General features: G+C 36.9%; 1 protein-coding gene and 1 long non-coding RNA gene across 2 annotated transcripts in view; both read left to right on the top strand.

The window, feature by feature from the left end:
• LOC141436486 (RNA-binding protein Unr-like) overlaps nt 1-23,070 on the top strand; it is a 50,083-nt gene that overhangs the window by 12,438 nt on the left and 14,575 nt on the right. Inside the window, 7 exon segments of the mRNA XM_074099492.1 lie at nt 6,821-7,000; nt 7,334-7,424; nt 7,427-7,529; nt 8,449-8,656; nt 17,299-17,487; nt 18,849-19,000; nt 19,663-19,828. Coding sequence (XP_073955593.1) covers nt 6,821-7,000; nt 7,334-7,424; nt 7,427-7,529; nt 8,449-8,656; nt 17,299-17,487; nt 18,849-19,000; nt 19,663-19,828 — 1,089 coding nt within the window.
• Nucleotides 1,053-1,852, top strand: LOC141436494 (uncharacterized). The gene is made up of 3 exons (XR_012452313.1): nt 1,053-1,198; nt 1,421-1,599; nt 1,674-1,852. It is a non-coding gene; the product is annotated as an uncharacterized lncRNA (long non-coding RNA).

The following is a 23,070-nucleotide window of genomic DNA, read 5'->3' as shown; positions in this document are numbered from 1 at the left end:
CTAAATCATATAAGTACACTCTAAATCAGTTTATTATGATAAGTAAGACAGCAAATCTTACAATAACCCCCTGAGTCTAACGGGGTTTAGTTCCTCGTTAGACTTAGGCGGTTATTGAAAAAAATTGCCGTCTAATTAGACAAAATGAACTGGTTTAGTTCAGTGAGGCACGCGCACGCGTCATCTTAGCTCAAACAAGCTCTACCTAGCTTTTCATTATTTTCTAATAGCAACGGTGTGAATTGAAATGAAAAGAAAATGAAATGATTTTTTTTAATAGCCTGGTTAAAATTCCCCTTATTCCCGGTACATAATTATTTTACATAACCAGCACTGTAATTATAATACGGTATTTGACAACTCCTGAATTTGCCATATCTTAATATTATTATGAAAATATATATATACAGACAGTATTTAGCGAAGAGAAAACTTAAATGGGTTGAAAATTGGATTTATAGTGATTTTTGAAAAATCTATTACCTGTCTCTTTCTCAAACGCTTTTCTCTATGCAGCAAGTATGGCGCTACTGGCGTGTGACGTCACATGCCAGTTTGTCTTTCTCTGTCTAATCTTGATTTTCAAACCTTTATAACTTTGTTATTTGTAAATTTAGCTTAAAATTTGTTTCTCTATTCGATAACATTGTCTAGTTTAATTTATAAAACATGTACAAAATAGTCAAATACCGTATTATTTCCGAAATAAACTACATAGGTTTGGACCTTCGGCCCTATACTTGGCTTGGGACCTATACTACGAAGTGCAAAATTCGAACTTCATATCTTGCCGTCCCGCTGACGCTGGAGAGTGAGAGGGACGGTACGATACGAACTTCGATTTTCGAATTTTATAGTAGCCCCTCAGCCGCTTCGCCGGCCTCTACCGCGTAATTTATGTACCATCAGCCAAATAAGTGGTCTATCAATTTTTAAGTTCCTATAATTGTCGCAAAGGAGTATATTTCCCACTTATATTTTGCGATGCTGTTATCGCTCTGAAGGTAGCTATATCCCTCTTAGTGTCAAATATAAAAACTGTATGATTTGTCTGTGCCCAAAATAAAATCGGGAAACGAAACGCAAACATGTCATGTTTGACACATGTCAAAGTCAGAAACGTCAGTTGGTGTCAACAAAATAAAGCTGAATACGTACGGAATATTTTTTAAAAATCACCATGTCGCGAAAAAATACGGTAATTTTATTGAATAGTTGTATTCGATAGATTTTGAGTTGTATTACATACACGTATTATATTTAGTGATACGGTAGTATTTCAGTGATTTTCGACCTTTAAAAGTTGTGGGAAATATTGTACTTGTGACCGCATAAGGATGGTAGTTTTCACCGTGTGGGAAATTAATACTTCAGACCTTTAATAAATCACATTTATCCATACATGTTGTTATATTTGCAGATCAAAAAATCTCTCGACTTCTCTAGAAGCGATCATATGGATATAGCTCTCAGTATGCTCATGAGCTCCTCAGAGAGCGAGCAGTCAGATAACAGCTTTATGCTGGACAATAATGTTTGGATCAACGCGAAATAAGATCAAATTAAAAATGCGGATATACCGAAGATACATTTTATTTTGTGAGTATTTTTTTAAAAATTTTCAATATATTACAGTATGATTCCTTTTTTGTTTACACTCAAATCTTATTCAGGTGAGCCGTCCATCGATTTGTGTCAATAAGAAGCAGTACAAGACAAAGCGTCCAAGAAAATGCCAGTGTTTCTAACTAAGTGTTTAGTATTACTAACTTGATTATAATAAAAAATCATGATATTATTCAATCATGTCAAGTAACACTAACTGCATTTATAGCAATTAAAATATAATATGCCTGAGCATAATGATATTTTAATTGGTAAATTATATAGCTGTAAGGGTATTCCCCTAAGCCTGTCTGAGAGTCACTACTGGCGAGTCCTGATTGATCCCAGCCAAGGCATATCAGAAGCTCCACTTCCTTTGGAGCCCTATGATGAAAAATCCCTACAGTCAAGACCTGATGAAGCATTACAAGGAACCTACAGAGAGCCTGCGTATAATATGGATCCTTTAGGCAAAATGTTGAGGAAAAACTGGCCTCAACAGCGGTAGGTATATGCCAGGTCACTTTATATGGTGCTCCATGTTTTAAAAAGTTCCACTTAAAGATGCCTGACCTAAAGGCAGTGTAAATTGCACATAAATGTATTAAAATAATTATTTAAAAAATCTAGTAGATGGAAACCAGAGACTTATAATGGCCTGAAGGCGTATATTCCACGTTAATTTTTTATATAAATAAAAAAAAATATAAAAACTAAGTATGGTGTTTTTATCTTCTACCTGCATAAAAAATATACATATCTTTGTAATATCCTAAATTCAATACTTTCGCCATGCCCAATTAAGGGTTAAACAAGTTCCTATCAAATGCATCTGTCGCTAAAGTCGAACTTCAAGTTGACAGACACGTCTATTGGCACTGTTTTGTGACATGCAAACGATTATCAACTTTAGGGTATATACTACCAGACGACGCAGATGGCCTAGTGATTAGAGAACCTGACTACGAAGCTTGAGGTCCCGGATTCGATTCTCGTGTCGCGCAGAATATTTGTATGAAAAATACGAATGTTTGTTCTCGGTTCTTGGGTGTTTAAATGTAAGTATTTAAATCATATCTTCTATATAATTATATTATATCCGTGCTTAGTACCATAACACAAGCTTTGCTAAGCTTACTTGGGACTAAGTCAAAATTGGTGTGAATTGTCCCGTGATATTATTATTTATTTATTTATCTTATTATATTTGGCTGATGAATCTACGGGGAAAAGGGCAAAATCGACAGTTTTTCATACCCACAAATAAAACAAAGCTTGCTTGATTGTTCGCCTCCGAAAACACCCATAGGTGTAATAGCCCATTGATAGATAAGAAGGATATATTTATACGCGATCGGCGCGCATTTGATTTTTTATCCTGGAAGCAAATTGAAAAAAAAAAAAATTAGCAAATACAAAAATCGCAAACGCAAAGCAAAATTTCTTCATTATTGTAACATTTAATCAAATAAAATCCTCATTTATAATGTGTTTTGAAAATGCCAATTCAATTACTCCAAGATTTTCAGTAACGAAAAAGCTTTCTTTGCGCGGCTGGCTTGTTTTAAAATTTATTCGATAGCCAAGAGTTGGGATTCAAATCTCAGCTATCGTGCTATAGAAAAAACTATTTCGTTCATAAAAAAACTTACATTTACTTGGAGCAAAAATTCCGTTTGTCCGTAATTACAACATACCTACAGAAAAAGGCACATCCATCTAAAATTAAAATCGAAAGAAAATCAAAAACCATCTCACCTTTACTCTGATCATTTCAATTAAAAACCAACTACTTAAATCACAAATAAAATGTAACCTAGCCGAACTTCCTTAACTGTCACTTTTAACTTACAATCAAGCCCAACTCCGCGCAAATAAATGTTATTACTCCACTAACAACTTATCGAATTACTTTAAATAATTAATTATTCTAAATTTCTTTACTATGTGCGAACTAATTGACTCTTTACAGTGATCTGGCTCCTGAATTACGCCCAAGCCTTAAGACAACACGTGCGAGACAAAAAAACAACAAAACTCCATTGGAAAACTCCCACAATAATAGACAAAGTCACACAAAATCCACCTTAATCTTGAAGCTAAAGATTTTATATTGAAAGCCTCTAAATATCCCTTCCTTGCCCGCAAACGCAACCTTACGAACTTCGTAATTTAAATTGATTTCAGAACGCAGTAGCTTGTTGTTCTTATTTCAAAATCAGTTNAGCGCCGCACCGCTCCGCTCCGTGTGTTTCTAGCTTTAAACCCTCGCCCAAAACTGTACCTACGTACCTGTTATATTATATTGACCACATAGATGTCCACAAATATTCGACCCTGCTGTACTTACAATATGATGCAAAATCAATTGAAGTCGTTAAAAATACTATACGTTTTCAAGTAAACAATATAAAACTATGATTATGATCGTGCTTAAATTGGCGGGGTATATTATTTATTTATTTATTTTATTTGACTGGATGGCAAACGAGCAAGTGGGTCTCCTGATGGTAAGAGATCACCACCGCCCATAGACACCTGCAACACCACAGGGATTGCAGATGCAATGCCAACCTAGAGGCCTAAGATGGGATACCTGAAGTGCCAGTAATTTCACCGGGTATGGAAAAGGGTTAAACTCTATTTTTATTCACTTTATGAAAACCTAGTCGATGTCTTTATCGATATTCTTATCGTTTACATGTCGTAAACTCACTTCGTATAGACAACAATTTAAACTCGTTTTATTACGTCATTTGTGTTTAATTTTTATAAAAACATCTTTGCATAAAATAACTTAATCATCTCTTTTAAATCATTAACATAGAATCAATACCTAAATACCGATCATAAAAATATTAGTAACCTTGCTTTTATCATTCGGCTCTAAACTGTTTACAAACAGTTGATATTTGATACCTACATTGCATAGGTACTTAATTCATGTAAAGATATGCGTAGGTATTTAAGTAAAAAGTCGCTGTTATTTAGGCGTAACAAGGTCGCTGCTACTTATAACTTTATTTGGATAGCAAAATATCCGGTATTAAAAGAAAACGGCATTTTAGGAGTATAGCCGTACTTCCGGCTTTCTAATATTATAAACTAGCTGTTGCCCGCGACTCTGTCTCCGTATTATTTTTCACTATCCCGCGGGAACTCCGCAATTTTCCGGAATAAAAACTATCATATGTCGTTCCCCGAGACTCGAAACTATCTCTATACCGAATTGCATCTAAATCGGTTCGGTGGTTTAGATAGAAGAGGTAACAAACAAACAGACTTACAAACTTTCACATTTACAAGTTAGAGTCTGTCTTTTATCTCTACATGCTTAATGCATCCTTTTCCAAGTCTCGCGAATTTAGATAAGTTGCCACAAAATGAATCATAGTTCTTTCTTGTTTACCTATGAGAGATTAATTCAAAACGAATAATATTTTTAACGATGTTGTAAATTTAGCAAGGTCGAACGAATATTTGTGTACATTTATGTGGTCGCCATATGCACACTATGCCTGGAAAAGGGTTGAATCACTAAACCGATTGAGATGAAATCTGGTATGGAGATAGTTTCAGGCCCCGGGACAACGAATTAGAGGTTATATCTTATATGGAATAATAATTCTCTTACGAAGTCCGTAGAAATTACATTCCTAGACTAATACCACTGAACTAAAATACGGGCACGCACACAGAGAAAAAAACACCTTGTTATTTTCTGTACGTTAGTTCGGGACGCTATTTTACTTATTAGTATAATGTTAATATGTTACAAAAATATCGGACTGAGCAAGTGACAAGATAACGCAAGACGATCGAGGATGGCGTAAGGCGTAATGCAGTTAGGAGTCAAGCATACATTATGAATATTTTATTTAAGATGATGATGAATTAAATATGACATATGATGTTTAGTTCATTAGTTCCATCATCGTGACAAACGAATTGCTCAATTTTTACATAACAAATATTATAAATGTGATTTCACAACTGGTTGGCTACTGCTTGCATAATGCGGACCAGTGTCCGTATTGCCTATCGTTTTTGACGCTCGTGATCAGGGTTGGAAAAAAATCACGATTTGTTGCAAAAAATCCAAAAAACGTATTTTAGATTTAAAAAAATTTTTTTTTATTCGACTGTATGGCAAACGAACAAGTGGGTCTCTAAAAATACGAGGATACGCAAATATACCAATAAATATGAAGATACGCAAAACCAAATACATATATCGTCACTACTTTAAAAAAAACTCGTGCCTCCAAATAAATATTTTTTCCGAGTGAACTTTAAGAACATTATGTCAAGGTTCAATTTTGTTGACATATTGATTTTAGATACGAGTTTTTTTCAAAGTCTGACGATATCCAATTTGAGACAGTTTTTGGGGCCATCGCATTACCCGCATCAGTGGTCGAGTTGGATTAAGTACATTCTTAAGTCAAGAACAGATTAAGAACGGAAAAAGCTGGAAAGTGTGTGTTCCTTTTTAAATATTATAATATTTATATTTATAATAATTCTAACACAATGTACTTAAATTTAAATATTTGATTTATTTGACAAATATAAATTTTTTATTTAATCAATGATTTTTATTGAAAAAATTTAATCATGCCAACCCTGCTCGTGATCGTAATGAAATGACAGATTTAGCTTACAAAAACTGTCATTTAATTGCGATCGCGAGCATCAGAAACGTTAGGCAATACGGCCTCTGAATATTTTTTACTAAACAAGAAACTTTCATTTTTACACCACTTCTACACAGAAGGTGGATTTTCCTATGTTAATATAATAATAGGCGGCAGGGAAGTAGTACCTGAAATCATATTCCCCTCTTGCTTATTTGACGGTTCAGTTCTGTTTGTAAACTTGAAGTGACACAAACAGTTACAGTCACTCTTGACGAGTGACACTGACGTTACGCATAAGAAAGACATCATAAGAACCACTTTTTTAACAGTCTTTAGCAAAATATTACAGACATTAAAAAAGTCATAAATTAATTTTATTGCGCATAATTATTAATTATCCTAATTCTATTATCTTTTAAACAATAAGAGTTAGGCCACTAGCCACTAGTGTCTTGGTGAAATTAACTTCATTTAACCTGTTAAATGTTCTCTTCAAAGTAACGGAAATCAAAAATAACACTGTGTATATTGCGGTAACTATCTTCAATTTTAATAATGAGTACTTTTGTTTTTAGCATTCCTACGGCTTCATACAATGCTGTGAGAGGCAGGCGCGCTTGTTCTTTCACTTTAGCCAATTTAGTGGTAACATTGAACATCTTAAAATTGGAGATCCCGTCGAATTTGAGATGACGTATGACAGGCGCACTGGAAAACCTATAGCTTCCACCGTTACCAAAATAGCACCTGAAGTGGTAAGTTTTTTTTTTCCTTATTTAAAATATAATTAAGATTGAAGGTTCCACTAAGGTTATTGACCATTTTTCTTGTGGTCCATTCGAGAACCGCCCTTGGATCGGCAAGCGCAGCGTAGGAACTCCACGAACGAGATGTGCGGATGACTGGTTAATGCCGCGCTTCTAACCGAAGCAACTGGACAACATGAGCTCAACAGTGGACGTCCTACGGCTGAAATGATGATGATGATTGTTGTGGTAGTGTTATAGGTCCAACAGCTTTCTTTCAGCTTGATAAGGGGGTATACTGATGGTGCACTGACTGTAGCTTTTACTTTTCCTCCTCCGTAGGTATTGAGCGAAGCGCGAGTGACGGGCACGGTAACGACTGAGGTAAAGGGCGAAGGCTCTGGCGACAATACAGGAAGGATATCTTACGAGAACGCGGTGAATGCTTCTTCTTGCCTTACACGAAGGACGACGTCGAGGGTAACGTAACCCTGCATACCGGCGACGCTGTCAGTTTTCAAATTGCTACCAATCAGAGGTGAGGACACGAGCTTACAGCATAATATTGTATTTGATATCGATTAATTCAGTGGCGGACTAATGTCGTTCGGGGACCGGGGCGGCAAAGCTGAATGAGCCCCCCCCGTCTTAAAAGTTGATGTAAGTATAAGCATATTTTAGTGTTGTCCAGGACTTGATTAAGAGGACATATGGAGGCCGCCTGGGACTGGAGGCCCGGGACGAGTCACTCCTTTCGCCCACACTGTTAGTCCGCCACTGATCAATTGATATAGTTTTTATGAGCTAACATGTCAAAATGCACTCATACATTTTGTATGGTACCAGAGAACTGTGATGTTCTAGTTAGCCACCTCAACTCAATTGACTAACTATTTATTAATTGAATGTTACTAAAAATTTAATTTTGCAGTTAATCGAAAATTAGGTTTTTCGGGTTAAAACTTATTTTTATTTTAGAAAAGTATTGGATAATGTTTTCAAATACCCTACATAATATGTATTCACTGAGAGATTTACAATATTATTTAATTATAGTATAAAAAGAAACGATAACAATTATATAGATTAAAAAATATCTAAACCCTGTATCTCTCCTACCCGGGGCATCGTGCCTAGTATGCTTGTATTCACTACATTATTTTATCATCTAAGTTCGTATTTATCTTCTTTTTTTTCTGTAAACTTCAGAAGCTAGTTGAGAAATTCGATGGAAAAACATTATCCACTAGATTTGTATTTGCGTACTGATGATGATGATTCACTACAAACAACAGTTTTAATACTTTAGCTTTATAAAGTCGTCTATGACATCTCAGACTCCGAATGTCAATTTCCGCTAGTGTGCCAGAGCCTAAACTATTTTGGCTATAACATTACCAGGCCCAAAGCAACCATCACATTATTGGCCCAATTGTTATTCCTCATGTCCGTTACAGAGGCACACTGGGCGCGTGCCACGTCCGCTTCGAGAATCCCGTGCACCCAGTAAAGTACCACGGCGTCGTGTGCTCCATGAAGGACAACTTTGGCTTCATTGAGCGCGCTGACGTGGTCAAGGAGATATTCTTCCACTACTCCGAAACTAAGACCAAAGAGGAGCTGACGCTCGGTGACGACGTCGAGTTCATCATTCAAACTAGAAACGTGAGTACAGCTGAGCAGTAGCGATGTAGTGCATAATGCTTTCCGTCGTGTTTTATCGGAAAAGTTCGTATTTATCGTGCTCTCTCTTTTAACTTTAGTGCCCATCGTAAAGCCGTTTTAACTTTTGACACTGAATAATAAACTTCCATATTAAAACATATGATAATGTCATGTCACTCATTTAATGCAATAATTGATTGATACTTCGGGTGCCGTCGTATACCGATTGAGATTCGACTTTTCCAGACGGAAATTCATTATCTCTCTCTATACAGGGATGGCTCATTTAGATCGGTCAGTATGGGGAAGTCTGAAACTATAAGACATACGAAGATTATGTTCTTAGGATGTCATCGATTTTAGTAACAAGAAAAACTGCATTCATACATATTAAAAAAACTTGTATTCAGCTCGGGAATTGAACGCGGTCGTTTTGAAAAATAAAACTTATATTTAAGAATATGAAATACAATTCTGTTTTTCTGTACTGCTTGCTATGTGCTGGTGCGCAATAAAGAGTCAAGTATTGTATTGTATTGTACAATGAATTTTATTTCTTTTATAGATACCATGTTTATTTATAGTAACATTGATTGCTTATGAAGTCATAACCTACACTACCGATATCCAAATAGAAATAATGTATGTGTTATTTTTCAAAACGACCGGGTTCGATTCCCGAACTGAGTAATTTTTTTTTTAAATGTATCAATGTAGTTTTTCTTATTATTAAAATCGATGACATGATTCATAAGAACAGATCTTCGTACTTCGTCTTATAGTTTCAGATTTTCCCATACTGACCGATCTAAATGAGCCAACCTCTATATGTAACGTATTGTGAACATTTTCATTGGGCAATCCGCAGAGAGAGAGAAGCGTGAGTTAGGAATGTCTTCCGATAAAACACCGTGCAGTAAGTGTGCACAAAAATTTCCATATTTGTCATTTCTGACGTCAAGTTATATATGCGACCCAGCAGTAATCGAGTTGCTCACAGGCGCCATGCTATTTTAAAGTAAGTATAGATTTTTCCGAGTATTCCAGTAAATTCTGTGCCACGTGATTTTTTTCTCCAAGAAATAAGGGGTTTTACTGTGGCTTCTTTGGCACTTTCATTGTTTGTTCGTTTCGTGCTTTTTGAATACACAAAAATACCGGCTACAATTGTCGAAACCTTGGTCAATGTAGGTTCATTACGTAATCTTACCTGTGTAAAAAATAATAGATACTTAGATACAGACGAAAAAAGACTTTGCCTCCGTTTTTGAAGTCTTAAAAATTTGCAATAATGTTAGTTGACAACGAAGTGCACCAAGGGAATCTACTTTTATTGTTTTTATAGAGATACCTAGCTATTGCCCGCGGCTTCGCCCGCGTAGACTTTTATTTTTCCCTCGGGAACTGTGCATTTTTCCGGGATAAAAAGTAGCCTATGTCACTCTCTGGCCCATAAACTATCTCTATGCCAAAAATCACGTCGATCCGTCGCTCCGTTTCGACGTGAAAGACGGACAAACATACAAACACACACACTTTCACATTTATAATATTATAGTATAGTATAGTATGGATAAACAGGGCATAATACCTAAAAATCACTGCGTTAGGACGGTTATACTTGATTAAGTTAAAGGCTTTAAGCGATAATTGCCACATAACAGGGGGCTTACACAAAATTTACCTAAAATAAATACTTGTCGTTTTTCTTTCACGGCGTCGTCGGCAGGGATCTTATTCAAAAGTTTAAAAGTTTTGGATTAAGTTTGTAATCTTAAATTACTTTGGTTAAATTGACAAAAGGCAACTTAGTTGCTTGAGCGATGAATGGCAGCTAACTCGCTTGTCAACGGTCATTAATTTTATATAGTCAACATAGTTAGCGACGACATGGCATCCCAGTGAGGCAGAGCTCTTATAGATCGAAGAGTCATTAAAAATAATAATTAATCCCGTAGCGAGCCCAATCAATGTTCCTTTAATCCACCCCTCATCGCACTGCACTGTAGCTCGACTCGCTACAAATAGTAGGGGAGCTCATGATGCTAAATGGGGATTTACTCGAGCGTCGAGCGCGAGCTATTAGATTTTCTAGATTCGTTGATAGGAAGAAAAAGGTTTGTTTCCCGTTCCTGTGGTGGGCAAGCGTCTACTGATTTTCACATACGTAAAATAATAATAATTACATGGAAATACTTTTCGTGTCAGATATTGTAGTTTAGATGCCCATGCTAATACCGAAAGTGTTCATCTGCCGACTTGCGTGGTGGAGGTAGTCATCCGGAAGTGTAGGAAATAAAAATATTTAAAATAAATTCCAGTGCGTTAGTTATCCAAAGGGGATGTTAAGTAAACCCTAAAAAGGAGCCCATTCAAAAGACTGACGATCCGGAAGTGACCCAAGCTCGCAACAAAATTTTTGAAAGAAAAACGACATGTTACTTATATTACATATAGCCGTTGCCCGCGCCGTCCGCGTAGTATTCGTTTATCGCTATCGGGAACTATGCAATTTTCCGGGATAAAACTATCCTATGTACTTCCCGGGGACTCAAACTATATGTATACCGAATTTCATCCAAATCGGTGCAGCGGTTTGTGATTGAGTAACAAACCATCCAAACATCTCCACAAACTTTCACATTTATAATATTAGTAGGATGGACTTATACTTACATAGGTGTTTATGCACTCAGCAGGTTGCCAGTATCCTTCCTTATGTCAATCTGACACGCTCGGGTGAATCCCAAAATCCCCTCTTGGGCTCCCCTACTAAAAGTAATTCAATGCCTTGTAGGTATACGTAGGTGCGTATGAGTGCGGTTAGCGAACCGTCACCACCCGCCCGACTCGCCCACGCTACGTCCTACGACATATCAATTACGATTTTTATTTGTTTGGCATTAGCACAGTCGCAACGGTTGACTTTGGAACATTGGGCTAGCATACTATAATGTCAGGTCAGGCCCACCGAAACTTAACATAGTATTGTTTTATTTATTTAATAAAAAATAATTTCGATTTGGTGACATATTACATATTATACAGGGAGAAAGGTTCTTCAGTAACAAAATAAAAGCAAAGGGCAATAAATTATCGCAACATGAGAGCGAATTAGCGGGCAATAGCCATACTTCATATTCTTTTAGCATTAAAATTAAGGTGAGCAATCTTGACCCGTATTTTTCACACAGGCCTCCTCTTAAAATTACAGCAAAATAAAGACAGAATGTGACATTTAAGTATGTTTTTGACTGGTTATTCATTTCCCCAAAATCGCTATTTCCTAGAAGCAATATTTCCATTCGCTTTTTTTGCCAATATACTTTTTTTACTGAAGCTTATTTTTCACATTAGTGTTTTTTCACAATCAGAGTCGACACAGACTCAGTGTAGCGGAGCTCCTGTAGTTTTGGTCATCACATAACATACCTAAACCTAACTACGTTTCTGTGTCGATTCATATTGGGAAAAAACATCATTATCCCAGCCTATATACGTCCCACTGCTAGGCACAGGCCTCCTCTCAGAATGAGAGGGCTTGGGCCGTAGTTCCCACGCGGGCCCAGTGCGGATTGGGAACTTAACACACACCATTGAATTGCTTCGCAGGTTTTTGTGCAGGTTTCCTCACGATGTTTTCCTTCACCGTAAAGCTCGTAGTAAATTTCAAATGTAATTTCGCACATGAATTTCGAAAAAATCAGAGGTACGAGCCGGGGTTTGAAACCCACGATTCTCTGCTTGAGAGGCCATAGGTCAAACCACTAGGCCACCACGGCTTTTTGAAAAAAAAAAACGCGAATGGAAATTTTGCTACCAGGAAGTAACGAATTTGGGGAAATGATTTTCCAACCCTTTATTTACTAAGAAAATCGCTGTAGGTACTCGTATAATCACTTCACTTGTAACACATTAGACAACTACATAACGTAACTAGCTTTTGCCCGCGGCTTCGCCCGCGTGGAATTTGGTTATCGCGCGCTGTTCCCTCGGGATTTGCATTTTTTCGGGATAAAAAGTAGCCTATGTCACTCTCTGGCCCATAAACTATCTCTATGCCAAAAATCACGTCGAATCCGTCGCTCCGTTTCGACATGAAAGACTGACAAACATACAAACACACTTTTGCATTTATAATATTAGTATGGATGATACTGATATGATTTTTCATACAGGTGTATTGGTTGGTGTATCATGACTGATTCATACTTATTTTACCGCAACTACATATCAAGGTCTGTAGCCTTTTATCGATCGCTGAATATTTTCTGCATCCCTTTTATACAGAAAACTAATCTTGGTCTAGACTGCTTTCTAGTCAGATGCCATCAAAGTTCCTATATACAGTTGTGGTCATATAATTAAGAACGATTTTTATAGAGAAGATTTTTTCAAACTGACAAGTGTTACTAACTGTATGTATATTTTTGTACTTCTCTCGGTATCGTAAAACTTTTCCTTACTAGCGGTAAATTCATTTATACATATAATTGGCTAAAAAATAAATAGATAAACTTTATATATTACATCTAAACCTAGTATTACTACTTACTGGCTGGTCATATAATTAAGAACGCTGAATAGTTTATTTTTTATTCAAATTTAAATAGAGAACGGACCGCCGCTTTGTGGTTTTAGGTTATTATTTGAATAATTTTGGCGCCATTTAATGCCGTAAAAGTCTTAAAGGCGATTGCTTCATATAAAAACAACGGGAAAAATAAAAGTTGTGATAAATCTACAAGAAAAGTAATACTAAAACTTCGCGACAAGAATTGGTCGTATAAACACATAGCCGATCATCTGCAATGTTCAAAAACTATGGTTTTCCACGCCATAAAGCATTTTGCTACGTATCAAACTACTTCAAATGTTCCGCGTGTACCTAGACAAAGAAAGTCATCTCGTCGAGATGATCGAAATATCGTTCGTTTGGCAAAACAAAATTCTTTTAAAGGGTCTAATGAGTTGAGAAAAGAATATTTTGGCGAAAACAACCCTTCAGCAATCTCGGCACGCAGTATTCGAATGCGTTTGGTGGAAGAAAAGTTGCACGGAAGGATAGCAAGGAAGGTGCCTATGTTGAAACGGTGTCATAGGCAAGCCCGGCTTGCATTTGCAAGAAGATATGAAAACTGGACAGTCAGACAGTGGAAAAACGTTATTTTTTCTGACGAGACAAAAATAAATAGGGTATGTTCTGATGGCAAACGATATGTAAAACGGCCTCCAAATAAAGCATCCGACCCAAAGTACACAAAAGTAACTTTAAAGCATGGCGGGGGAAATGTAAAAATTTGGGGATGTTTTTCTGGACATGGTGTTGGACCTGTTAGGCTGATAGAAGGAAACATGGATCAATTTCAATACAAAAACATACTGGAAGAAACAATGTTACCATATGCTGAAGGCGTGCTTCCGGTTATTTGGACATTCCAGCACGACAATGATCCCAAGCATACTGCACGTACCGTTAAGGAATTCCTCACATCGCAATCAGTTTCTGTCTTAGATTGGCCAGCCAACAGCCCCGATCTTAGAGCAATAGAGCATCTTTGGTGCGAAGTCAAGAAAAAAGTTTCAAATCGACAGTGTGGCAATTTAAGAGAACTGTATGACGTATTCTTAGAAGAATGGAACTCTATCTCTCTTGCGAAATGTCAAAATTGATAGATTCAATGCCTCGCCGGTGTAAGGCAGTAATAAAAAGCCGTGGACATGCTACTAACTATTAATTTTAGTTAAAATGTATTACATTGCTTTTTTTTCTGTACAAACTTCACGTTAGTGTGATTTAGTTAATCTAAGTTTCAAATAAAAAAACTTTCGAACCGTTCAATAAATCGTTCTTAATTATTTGTCCAGCTTCATTACTATTTGAATTTGTTACTAAAGAGAATAAAAACAAAATTTGTAAAAAAATTACAGTAATTTTATTCTTTATTCTAAATCCCGTTTGCTCTATTCATGTGGCTATTTCATAACGTAACTAGTTACTTCTAAGAAGGACCCACGACTACACATGACATGATTTAGTTAAAAATAATCTGGAACTTCAAATCGTTCTTAATTACGTGGCCACCACTATATATAACAAATTCGCTCCTACTGTTAATATACATCTACCATTGCAAACTGAGAACTACGGATATTCGTCAGTATTATTAAGTGATCTTAAGAGCGTTTATACCTGCTGAGCTCTCATCGTTGCATTTTTGATAGTTTTTCTCGATTTTTTCCATAAAAATAGGATGAAAATAAAAAAGTGTCTACTGCAATAATTATTCGTGATAGACTTATATTTTCTTTAAAAACCGTTAATGAACATTTTGTCGTTTTTAAGGAATATAAAAGTCTATCATGACTAATTATTGGAGTAGACACATTAACTTATATAATTAAGAACAGTTCTAACAGACCACATTTTCAATTTTCGTTCATTTTTTATGGAATAATCGAGAAAAACTAACAAAAATGCAACGTTGCCAGCTCAGCAGGTATAAACGCTCTTAACGTAATGACTTTAGTTTCAGACTGGTTAATATTTAGCTAGATTTTTCGTTGAAAAGATTATAAAATACCCTTTATTATCATTTCCTGCAAATGTAGCTTGTTCCATGACAGATAACATAGAGCTCTGGATGGTGGAATCAACGTTATTAATGGCAATGAAAATTTAGATACTTTTGATTGGTATTGCAATATTTTTCCACTTTGTATCGTATTAGTAATCAGTAGCCTCAACGTGAGTTAAATTATTACAGGATTTTAACACCATGTATGTTAGTTTCGGTTAGACATTAATCAATAGTGTTCACTTCAGATCTACCTGACTTGTATTTCCAGTTCAATCGATACTCGGACGGGGGTCGTATTGCACCTGTTATAATTAATCCGGCTGCCGTCTGGAGCCGGAATCGTTCCCGGCACCGGTACGGCTTTGATTCGTCTGCCAGCCTGTAATGACCGGTGTTAATGAAACACGAAATATCCGTAATTTATATATTTGTTTTTTTTAAATAAGTCCTTATATAAGTTCGTATTTATCCTGCTATCTCAATTAGCTTCAGTATCCATTGTGCAGCCGTACATTTTTCATGTTTACATTTGACACTAAATAATAAAGTTCCATATTGGATATAAAATCTTAGAGAAATTTTGAAATTATCATATTTCCTACCGTTTGTTATTGTTTTTTTTATGTTTACGTTTGGCTTCTTTATACTAAAGTATGAAAAAGTTTAAGTTTACTTTTTTCTTTTATTTTGTATTTTATTTAATAAGCAGGTACATAGTTGTAGGCAAAGTATTCTATGCAAAGTTTAATAAATAAGTCAAAAAAAAGCTCGTGACATCTCTACGCTCGCTACGCTCACATCGTAACTCACGCCACTCATCTTTTTTGACCCCTATTATACAACTGTTGCATAAAATACTATTGATTTTTATCACTCTGGACCATCAGTCCGTCAGTCCGTGACGGTTACACAATAATTCTCTCGTCATTCAGAACAGATGATGATGATGTTTCGTTATTGGTAACCTTCACACTTACGCGGCAATTACACTGAGTCGTTCGCCGCATGCTGCACGTAAAGTAAAGTAAAGTGCAGAGCGACAGCTGCCACCGCCTTAATATGGCCGCCGCAGTAGACGGACAGACTAATGTAAAGGCGACAGTCGTTCGCCGAAGTAGTTTAAAACAAATTCGGCAACCGCATTAGGTGAACGACGCATTGTAATTGCCGCTTTACTGTCTACTATGTCACATAATAAAACGAAACGTCTGCAAACAGAGCTGTTGACAAACGTTGTTTTTTTAGTTAAATTATGTTTCGATTAGAAATCTAAAAACACTGATATGTCAATTAGGTATTACTTAAACTCGATTATAGGATAATTAAGGACACTTTTACAAGCACATTTAGGGTAACATAAATTATATTCAAGAATGTTATCCACTTGGAAACAACTGTATTTTATCCTCGTAACAACTGAGTAATGGTCATATTTACCTCCTGATATGGCGTACAGTTGCCATCGTTTTTTTCCTGTACGATACGAAATCGTTTGTTTATATGTATAAAGACTTTTTTTTATTAAGAGCGTTAGAACGCGCTTGGATGGTTTTGTCCGATGTCCCGCTTCGAAAATCACGAAAGCACGTTCGGCCCCAGTGAACGTCTGTGACTTTAGTTCTTACTCCTATGCCAGTAACGGTTTACTAATGTTTCGGCGAATAACGTTTGGCAACCTGTTTCATTTCGCAACTTTTCATTTCCCAATTGTTTAATATTTCTGAAACTGTAAATATTTCAGGACTTTTATAAAACTAACCTAACCTAACCTAAAGGGTTCTACATGATGGCCCTGAAATAAATCCTGAAATATTTACAGTTTTAGAGTTTGCGAAATGAAACAGGTTGCCAAACGTTACATTGCGTAAAGGCAGTACTCGGCCAGTAACACGTATTTGTGACTGATGTAGGATATGAGCTTGGATCGCCACATTCGGCCAAAAAAAGCCTTTACGCTTAACAGCCTTTAGGAGGTACGCGAATTATTTTGACACAATATGATGACGAGTGGATCTTTGCCGGGGCCGAACGTGTTAAAACATTGTCTTCTGTTTTGTTTAGGGAAAGGAGGTGGCTTGCAATATCACTAAGCTGCCTAGCGGCTCAGTGGTGTTCGAGGATGTCAGCCCCGAGATAATGCGGGGGCAGGTGCTGAAGCCTTTGGAGCGGGGTAACACGGCGCGCGTGCCTCAGAACGATCCGCTGCCCGGGCGCATCCGGTACCGGGCCGCAGACCACTCTGAGGTTGAGGTCAGTTGAAACCAAAACAGACAGTCGAAACCGTTTATAGCGACACCAGTACAACATATCGGTTGTAACGACCAAGAAAAAGTCACAACACTATCTTATAATAAACAAAAAATATTGCCATCCCTTCGAAGTCGCAATGAACGGTTTTGACTGTGTATGTCCTTTCAACCTTGGGATATGTGAAGATAGGTCTCCGACAAGACGCAGGTGAGCAACGGAGTCAAAAACGTGTGTCTGTGTGTGTAACATCTCTCTCCTATGTTAGGCCTCTAGGATGGCAAATCAGCTGTAATCCCTTTTGAGTTGCTGTTTTCTATGCGTGGCTAATTAGCATCAGATCAATTGTTCGTTTGTCACATTTTTGTCGTAAAAAAAAGAAAACTAATATTTATGGGTCAAAATATTAAAAAACTACTAGGGTAGGGAGAAGCTACTGCAATTTCGGAACAATTAAAACTTGCCTTAAAGCTTAACCGATTAACCGCTAATACGTTTTCATTCGTACGTGCCCGTATCGCCATCTACACCGAAACTATATGACATTTTGTCTTAATTATAAAAATGAGCTGGATAATTTTTGTCTTATAATTTAGACAATGGCTGTTAAAAGGTTAATTATACCGAAGTTACTGAGCATAGCTTGAACTGCCCCTCAGGTGTATGTAACATTAAATTGTAAACAGTTATTAAATTTATTGAAGAATTGTAGAAATCTGCAACACATAATATGGACACATCTGCATATGGCTATACGAATCTGTCCTCTCTACTCAACGACCATCAGTTTCAATTCTCGGTATCATCGAGATCAATCTGTATCTCGTGCGTATCGAGACGGACCCTGATTCCTGATGTCAATCTGGAATATCGATAGGACTCCACCATATCGGGTAAATTATCAAAATCTGATCCGGTACCACCATTAAATTGCACTTATGAATCATGAATCCGCCGTTATGAATCATGAAAAGTAGACTAAAAGACTAAACACATTTTCCCCTGTTTGCTAGACAAGATAACATTACTATCGTTTCTGTTTTTTTTTTAGTATGAATGCCTACATAGAGTTCCGAAATGCTCTTACTTTGTAAAATCAAATGTTTTTGGAGTCACTTTGGAGCTCAAACATGAAAATGATGAAAAATAAGATACTTGTTACAATTTCATTTACATATTTTACCTAGATCGATAATAATATCGAAAGGAAAATTAATCTCCAAACTAAGAATGATGCGCCGTGCTCTGTACGCCACGGAACAAACCGACTTATAGATAAATTTGCAACATTGGCAACTGTAGGAGCTATATGTTGGCCAAGCGTTGCTGTATTCTCGTGTGTTCAAACAAAGTGTGGTCTCCAGGTGCCGTTTGGCGACAAGGACCAGTGCGGCGAGTTCACGCTGAAGCACGGCGACTGGGTGCAGTTCCAAGTGGCCACAGACCGGCGGGACCAGCTCAAGCGAGCTACTAACATATCCCTGCTTGACGAGTCCTTCAATGTCTCCGGGGAAAGGTAGCGCCACGAGTATCTATGTAATAGTACCTACCATGTAAAGAGTCAGGCTTGAATAACTCACTTCCTTCAAACGTACACTTTCACTAAAAGTGCACTTCTTTAGAAGGATCACTTTATCGGAACGTACAATGTTTCTAAAAGTGCACTTCTCAATATGTACACTTTCTCACTAGCCTACCGCTATCTGTCTTCTTTTTGATATAGCCACAACTGACACAACACAACTGACATTGTGAATGATTTGGTATTTACTGTAAGTTCACTCTGTAATCTTTTTTAAAATCCATACTTAACATTATAAATGCGAAAGTGTGTTTGTATGTTTGTGTGTTTGTCCGTCTTTCACGCTGTAACGGAGCGACGGATCGAAGTGATTTTTGGCATAGAGATAGTTTATGGGCCCGAGAGTGACATAGGTTACTTTTTATCCCGGAAAAATGCACAGTTCCCGAGGGAACAGCGCGCGATAACCGAATACCACGCGGGCGGAGCCGCGGGCAAAAGCTAGTAAATAAATAAATACTCTTGCTCACACTTAGCTCAAACGAGCGAGAGGGAAATATAGGTTCTATTTCCGTGCCATCTATTATACCTATACTTCTCAAGAAGCTTCCTGTAATTAATGCTAGTGACAGATAAGGGTTTAATTTTTCCAACAGGCGGGAGCAAGGTGTAGTGTGTTCCCTTCGGGACGGCTTCGGCTTCATTCGTTGCGTGGAGCGAGAGCAGACGATGTTTTTTCACTTTGCCGAAGTCTTGCGTTTCGGTCTGATGGCTGAAGCGAAGGACAACAACGCTAAGTTCATACTCAGCGTAGGAGATGAGGTGAGTGCGATTAGTATACTATACGACACCACATCAGAAACTTTAAAGAAAAAGTAATAGTCATCATCATCAGCCGGAGGACGTCCACTACTGAACAAAGACCGCCACAATGAACGACAACTTGCCACATGTATCCACACCGGTTAAAAAGTACACAGAAAATTACATGATAGAAGAGAAATAAGATTTGTTAAAAACGATGCCATTTTGAATATAAGCATTTTTCACTGTACTTGCATTGTCATCCTACTTACACATCTGTACAGTCAAGGGCAAAGATATCGACACGGCCAAAGTTGCAAAAATATGTATACACGGCCTTAATGTTAAGTGCATAAAGTCGTGTATACATATTTTTGTAACTTTGGCTGTGTCGATATCTTTGCCCTTGACTGTACATAAGTCAATCCATCAGGCAATCACTGTAAGTGGGTGAAATTCGACCTGAAAGATTTGAATATTTTGATTTATTATTCACATACATTAGAATTTATTTACATAATACAAAATTGGGGCGGAAGAAAGTAACATCGGCATCCGATAAAATAACCTTTTCATTTTTATTTCCGTCGTACATAAATAGTACAAAATTAAAGGTTGGGTGTTATGTACAATTGTGAAAAAATCCTTACTCATTCATCATCCATGTCCGCGTTATTGTGCAAGTGAAAAAAGGTCTGAGAGCAACTAGTTATTTAGGTGTATCACTGTGTGCGGTTAGGGCATACTCTTGATTTATTCTGTATGCACTTAATCATAGTTCATATAAAGACCCTGATACAGGTTGTAATTTACTAGGAGTACATTACGTCTGTATGAACAGGTTAATTTACAAGAGCTGGCAGCGAATGGATGTATGAGTAAATTAAAGTTATCTGTGTGTTGCCTATACTCTGTTTATTTTGGAGATTTCTGGTTGTGGCACAACCATTATTAAAATTTATGAGATGTACCTAAAAAACAGGCAACACATGAAACGTCATTTTAGTATCTTGGTTTAATAAACAGAATATATTTGAATACTTCACACGAATATGAAAATAGCATGCATCAGTAATTTTTGTACAAAAATGTTTAAGTGACCATACTTTCGTTCAATACCGTTCAAAAAAAAGTTGAAAAACTTTCGACATTATCATCTCAAAGTTCAATATCTAAAAACGGCTGAACTGATTGATATGAACCACCGCAAGAAAACTCGCTTTCACGCTAAAACAACCACATCGAAATCAGTCCATCCGTTAGAGAGCTACGATATCACAGACAGATAGACATTGGCGTCAAACCTATAACACCCCTCTTGTGACGGTGGTTAAAAACTCGTCTGACAAAGCGGCCTTGCACTAGGCAACTGGGCTATTTAGCAAAGTAAAAAATCGTTTCATAAAGCCGCTATCGAGTGCAGTAGGTACAGTCAGCATCAAAACTAGCTGGTTACTTTTGTACTTTGTCGTTTTACAGCCACGTACTTAGCGCCATACAAGATTGACAAATGTGTTAATGTGACAGAGTAAAAAAGGAACCAGCTACTTTTGATGCTGACCGTACCTGTGCATTGCGGCTAATTTAGCAATTGAGCTCCCTTGTACCGGGCTATTTTGAGTCGATGCATTCAATCGACTCCTCTCGCAAATTTTGCCGAGGGTGTGGGAGGTCAATGCCGATCTCACGGTTGATACGGCTGCGGTCACAGAACTGATGATAAAGGGAATTTTTATCTTTTGTATTTCCTTCCAGATTTTGTTGCGGCTATGACTCTCCATGCCATTAAATGATCATTCTCTAGATCAATGCACTCAGTCTAATTGTTGTGAAAAATAAAAACCTCAATATTACGAAAATATTTTTTACTAAAGTGCGTTACAAACTGTCTCTACTCTATCTATATACTGAAAAATATCTGGATACAATTAAGGGTGAAGACCAAAAAGTAGCACACCTTGACGCAGGTAGTTAGAATTACTATTAACTTTTTCCATTGTGACACGAAAATTAATCATACATTTGTATGGTTAATTTCGTGTCAACGGAAAAAATATTGTAATTTTAACTACCTGCGTTAAGGTGTGCAACTTTTTGGTCTTCATCCTTAATCTAGTTTGCTTAAGTCTTTCGGAACTCGAAACATCTTTGATCAATGATCCAAAGCGGCGATTCTTTATTATTATTATCGTTAGAGACTGTGCCGGAAATAAATACACCGTTTTTCACCCAGATAGGTGCGTTGCGCTTCATTTCTATTCTTATTAAATCTTTGGCGGAGAAATTATCGGAATAAATTTTCGGGACTTTGAAATACCTACTGTTTACGATTGGTCTTGGTAAGGTTTTTGCTGACTATACTTTTTATTGACTGTGCTTCTTTCATCCTCCTTATATAGGTATGTATGTACCTATACAAAAGTTCAAGTCTAACCGACCACTGAAAGTGGGTCAAAATGAACTTGCAAGATTTGATCCAACAAAAACAATAACAAACAGGGTAAGTTAAATACAAGCTTGTAAGGCTTATATTTGTAAACAAGCCTAGTTTGTAAACAAGGTTAGTTCGTAAACAAGGTTAGTTCGTAAATGACGCATCCCATGAATATCGCGGGCGCGGCACAGTTTGTATCGAAATATCAAATTAACTTAGATTTGTGTTTAAATTATGATCTCACTAATTAAAAAAAAACTGTCTCCTTGTTGGACGGCACGAGTATGTTTTGAGTTATTTCTTTATCTTTGAATATATTAATGAAGACATGATTCTGCCCTTTATCACATGAAATGAAAGTTTATATTATTCATTGTGCGACAGTCAAAATATGTATAACATTACGTCACTGGTTGGTTATGCAAAGCAAACACTATTATTTCACGCTCGATCACTAACAGCAGCCCTTTAATACATTTATTTTATAAGCTTTTATTTAATTTGCCATTTTTAATGTTGTCGGGTCAAATATTTAATATCTGGGGGCACGGCACTGCCCCCGCCAAGTCGAGCAAAACAAAAACAAAGGCACGGCCGTACCATACTTTTCTCGAAGCCATTCAGGCTATTTTCAACATATAATATGGCACGTTCATTTTGACCCACTTCCAGTGGTCGGATTGACTTGTTTGTTATACATTATGTAACGTTGGCCCACAATAATGTAAGTATCAACAAAACGTACAGTCATAAAAAAAGTTTGTACCAAAATTGAAATTCTTAATTAAAACTTATTATTAACTTGATTGTCCTTATGTCTAAAGTT

The sequence above is a fragment of the Choristoneura fumiferana genome, chromosome Z (genome assembly GCF_025370935.1).
Source record: "Choristoneura fumiferana chromosome Z, NRCan_CFum_1, whole genome shotgun sequence".
Lineage (NCBI taxonomy): Eukaryota > Metazoa > Arthropoda > Insecta > Lepidoptera > Tortricidae > Choristoneura > Choristoneura fumiferana.
This window is presented reverse-complemented; position numbering and strand designations above follow the sequence as displayed.